Genomic DNA, 4,729 nt, shown 5'->3' on the forward strand with positions numbered 1-4,729 from the left:
TGATAGACCAAAGAGTCAAAATGAAGCAATGAGCATTTGCTTCAATTACAGAATATCTCTCCAAGAGAACCCAGCTTCCATGACAACAATGGCATTTCAGCAAAGATCCAAAGTCTGTTATTTTACCAATCAGCATCTGCAACTTTCTAAAGGTACCAGCGGCACAACTAGGGATGGAAGGTTTTTGTAAGTACGAGGATAATATCATTTTTCATAGACTTTGGAATACCGGTAGTACTTTCTATTGAAAAGGTGCAAACAATGAAAATGGAATGTCATCGGCGTTTTCTTGTGTTGAAAAGGCCAAGACACACTCAGATTTACAGTAGTTTAGGGGGAACACTGGGGCATTGAAAACATCTAAACAGTAAACTGTTTATATTGTGTATATAGAGAGAGAAAAAATGGAGGATGACGAGAAAATGGGAACAAGTTCTTTTTTAAGCAAATCTCAATAATGTTTGGAAGTTCCACAAGTGCAAACTCACTCCAAGATATTTATCATTGATTATATCTCATCCAGTGCTATTCGTTTGTGTTATTTCTATTCTGCAACCACATGCCCTCTTTAAAAGTTTAAGCTCAGATCAGATTAGTTCTGACCAAGATTCGATGGGTCATATAAGCCCAAGGCTTCAACTCGACCCTCAATTACAAGCAAGATTACAAGCAAGATCACATGTCCTTTTATTAGTAAATCACAAGTCCCTTTACAAGTTCAGTCACAGGTAACAGGGGTTGAACAATAACAAAGGAATGCCAACACATTGTAAACACATTGCAATACCACACATGTGTACATGATATGTATGTCTACTTTGAACTTATAATTCATGCAATCAAGTATCGAGCTACAGCATGGCGTTGATGATTTTTTTCCTGGCCTGTGAAGGGACAGAATGCCTGAGTTTGTTTTTCCAAAATAAGCAAAAAGCCTGACTTCAGGCTATATCCTGAAAACTGGCATGAACGCCCTGCCCATCTTGAGCAACCATATACAGATTTCAAATAGACTGACACCACATATTGATGTTGTGTTACCTGTTCATCAGTCTGTGATGTGTAGAGGTAGGCGTGGCTTGATCTCTCTAATCTCATCATTCATCTCAGCAATGGACCAATCAGCCTACGGAAGGCAAAAAATATGAATAAATATTTAAATTTACTGCTGCGTGAACTTAATAATTGGGATGCATGTAGCTTATTGATAAAAGAGAAAGCATTAAAAATGTGAGTTTTGGAAATTTGGTAACGAAGCACTGATGCCGAATCACTGTAAGAAATAACAATTTTAGTTATGATGAATTATGATAACATAGATAAACTATGCAAGCGCAGTGCCGTTGAGTGTAATGTAAAACACCAATTGCACACTTGCTAAAATGTGAATAAATATAAAGAAATTAAACAAAAAACAACCAACAAAACAAAACTAGATTCCAAAACTATCATTGTCGGTTCATTTCATGTACCTCTTCCTTATTAGTTTACTTTTGTCTATACTACAAACTTGAGTTTCCTGACTTGCGACATGAGAGCAAAGTAAATGTCATTTGCGATGAAATTCAGCTTCATTCGGCTTCTTTATGTTTACTATTCTAATAAACTTGTCTTTCAAATTGTTAATATTAACAGCATATAGACCTTTGGATCTATTAGATGTAGAAAACAGTCGCATGCTGTGTTTGATTTTACTTGTACAGCACGTACCAAAGCGCTACATAAGTGGAATCCAGGGACTGCAAATAACTGAACTCAAAATCATGTGACATGGTCCGTGTTGATACAGAGGGGCGTATACAAACAGTCGAACGCCATCTTTGTTCATTTCAACCATTGCCGTAAGTGACATCAAAATGGGAAGATAGCAGTGGCTCATCTCATGTGTACCTGAAGGTAAGATTTTTATTTAGTGGGTCTACCTGTAAGTCTGTCTGTACATCTGATATAAATCAACAGCATCACATTATCTCATATGAAGTACATGTACATGTAAACTCTGTATTTGCCTATTACAAGTGTATACGTATGAACTGGAAATTCAGGTGGATCAATCAAACCTGTTAGAATACAGACATGTGGAATACATGAATCTCTTTGTATTCATGACAGAAATAAGTGACAGGCATTGTTTGTACTTAGATGCAGTCTTAAAAAATGCATGTTAGAGCTTTTCAAGCAGAAGATTCGGCAAAGGTGTTGCTTAGTGAATCACAAAATAATAATAAAATAACCCCCCCCAAAAAAACCCAACTATGTGAAGGTATAAGTTTATTTTTTGAGGAAATTAGTGCACTTTTCTTAAAGAAGGTGAACTTTTTAAATAAGTCTACATTTTTAAATCTAGGCCAGTTTAAGTACTTAAATATATATATTTTTGGGCACAGACAATATTTGGTTGCAGACTCCTGTCCACCTCCACTCGAACCACCCAGCTGACCCAGGCAAGCTCAGAGGTTGAGTGATAAGACGTTTGCACTAAACAGGAGGTACTGGGTTCGAGTCCCACCTGAGTATTAAACAGTAAGACTGACCTTTTGTATACATGAGCAGTGCCATTTTGGTTACCAGCGGCCATTTACGAGTGCCCTTTTTTAAAATTCCGCGCAACCGTCGGCAATTGTTTGCCATTGAAAACTGTTTACTTGTGACCTACTTTTGTTTGACTTGTAATGAACTTTATAACAACATACTTGAGATGCAGAAAATGTCCTATAACAGCTGAAAAGAATTCTTTAATATTGCATTTTTCAGGATAAAATGTGCTCTTATATTAACAAGGTAACCCTATTATACATTTGTTTTTCTTTTGGAAACCTAACATCAGGTTTAAATCAAGCATATAGTATGTGAATAAACCTTTAATTTTATGAACATTCTACTTGACAAAAAGTTTTCAACTATAGGCTACATCTAACTTATTTCAACCAAATTATCATTTGAGGTTGAAATATGTGTTATTCCAAAACCTTTTACTTAATGTGCTTCATTTTCAGGTTAAAGGTCCATCCTATCGCACCAAGCCCAACAGTGAAGATGGCATCTATTGTTACAGTGCAATCAGTGTTGGAGAAGATTAGTGTGGATCATCTGGAATGCTCCATCTGCACCAACCGTTTCAGGCAGCCCAAACTGCTGGACTGTTTGCATAGTTTTTGCCTGCAATGCCTCCACGATCTGAGACAGAGCCAAGATCCTAGTGGTACAAAGCTGACATGTCCTCTGTGCAGACGTGAAACCATGTTGAAAGTGTCTGGGGTTGCTGATCTCCCTAATAACTTTGCATTCAGTGCCCTGGTGGAGGAAGTTACAATGCAGGAAAAGCTACTGGAAGGTCAAGGGTCAGACATCAAATGTCAAAACTGTGATGAGGAGAATCAGGCTATTTCAAGATGCGCAGACTGTGATCATTTCCTCTGTCAAGAATGTCAAAAGGCTCATGGGCGTATGACTGTTATGAAATCTCACAAAATTTATACACTGGCTGAACTTCGATCAGGAGAGATTGTCTACAAGAGTAAACTAAGAGATGAAGTTCCCAAATGTGGCAAGCATCCAGATCAGAATCTCAATGTCTACTGTAATACATGTGAGCAAGTCATATGTCTCATGTGTACTGTTCTAGATCATGAAAAACCAAAACATTCTTTTATTGGCTTACCTGAGGCTTTTGAGAAATGTAAGACAAAAATAGAAGAACTTGTTGCAAAAGTTGGTAAAAGCAAAACAGAACTAAGCACCACCATAGAGAAGACTTGCATATCTCGCAAGAAACTCGACATCATGTTTGCAAACACCAAAAAGAAAATCTCAGAAAAAGCTGACCAAGAGGTTGCCAAGATCCGACAGGAGGAGCAGAAACTGTTAAAAGAGACTGACAGGATTTATCAGGAAAGAGTTGCAACATTTGAAGCTGCTCAAGCTACCAACAGGAAAGAGGTGACACAGACAGAGCACAAGCTGGAGGAGGTCAAACAACTCATGAATCAAGCAAGTTGCTGTGAGATTCTTGAACTTCAGCAGAAGCTCTTCCATAACCTCACTGAATTGACAGGGAAACAGCCACAGCAAGTTCCTGATAAATTGAGCTTCATGGACTATGAAGATGATGAGAGGTCACTTGGGAGACTCATTCTGGAAGAAGAGCCACAGGCTGCAGCTAAGCAATCACCAAGACCTGCAAGATCATGTGTAAAGGAGAAATGGGATCTGAAGACCGAAGTCAAGAACTTGCAATTAACAAATGCATTGATAGCAGATGTTGCAGCACTCTCTGGCAATAAAATAATTGTACTTTTTAAAAATACATATTCTGGACACAGTTGTGCACTATTTACAGCTTCAATTCCCAATAGTCACCTTGAACAATCTCTTATCCCACAAAGGCTACAAATCAATGGCCTTACTAATGCTATAAGGTGTATCGCAGTGAGCAAGGATGACAAGCTCCTTGCTCTAGATGGTCGAGTAGTCAAGGTCTTCAACAAGCAACATCAGCTCCTCCATCAGTTCACACCAGGTAGAGGGTCATACAAACCAACATGCCTTGCAGTGGATGACAGCAATCTGATAGCAGTGGGTTATGAAGGCAAGAAGGAGATATCTCTACACAACCCAGACGGATCCCTCATCAGGAGACTGTCTGCTCCAATGATTGGATATTATCTGACAATGTACAATCACCGCCTTATCTACACAACAGGCATGACCAAAAGGTTGGTATGTGTAG

The 4,729-nt window shown here is 38.4% G+C and overlaps 1 protein-coding gene across 1 annotated transcript; it reads left to right on the forward strand.

The window, feature by feature from the left end:
- Window positions 1-2,834: 2,834 nt before the first annotated feature.
- LOC119726164 (E3 ubiquitin-protein ligase TRIM71-like) lies at window positions 2,835-4,524 on the forward strand (the record flags this gene model as incomplete). The annotated part of the gene is made up of 1 exon (XM_038197779.1): window positions 2,835-4,524. A coding segment is annotated over exon 1 (1,572 nt), but the record flags the coding sequence as incomplete, so codon positions are not given.
- Window positions 4,525-4,729: the final 205 nt, after the last annotated feature.

Source organism: Patiria miniata, unplaced genomic scaffold, assembly GCF_015706575.1.
Source record: "Patiria miniata isolate m_02_andy unplaced genomic scaffold, ASM1570657v1 HiC_scaffold_2, whole genome shotgun sequence".
NCBI lineage: Eukaryota > Metazoa > Echinodermata > Asteroidea > Valvatida > Asterinidae > Patiria > Patiria miniata.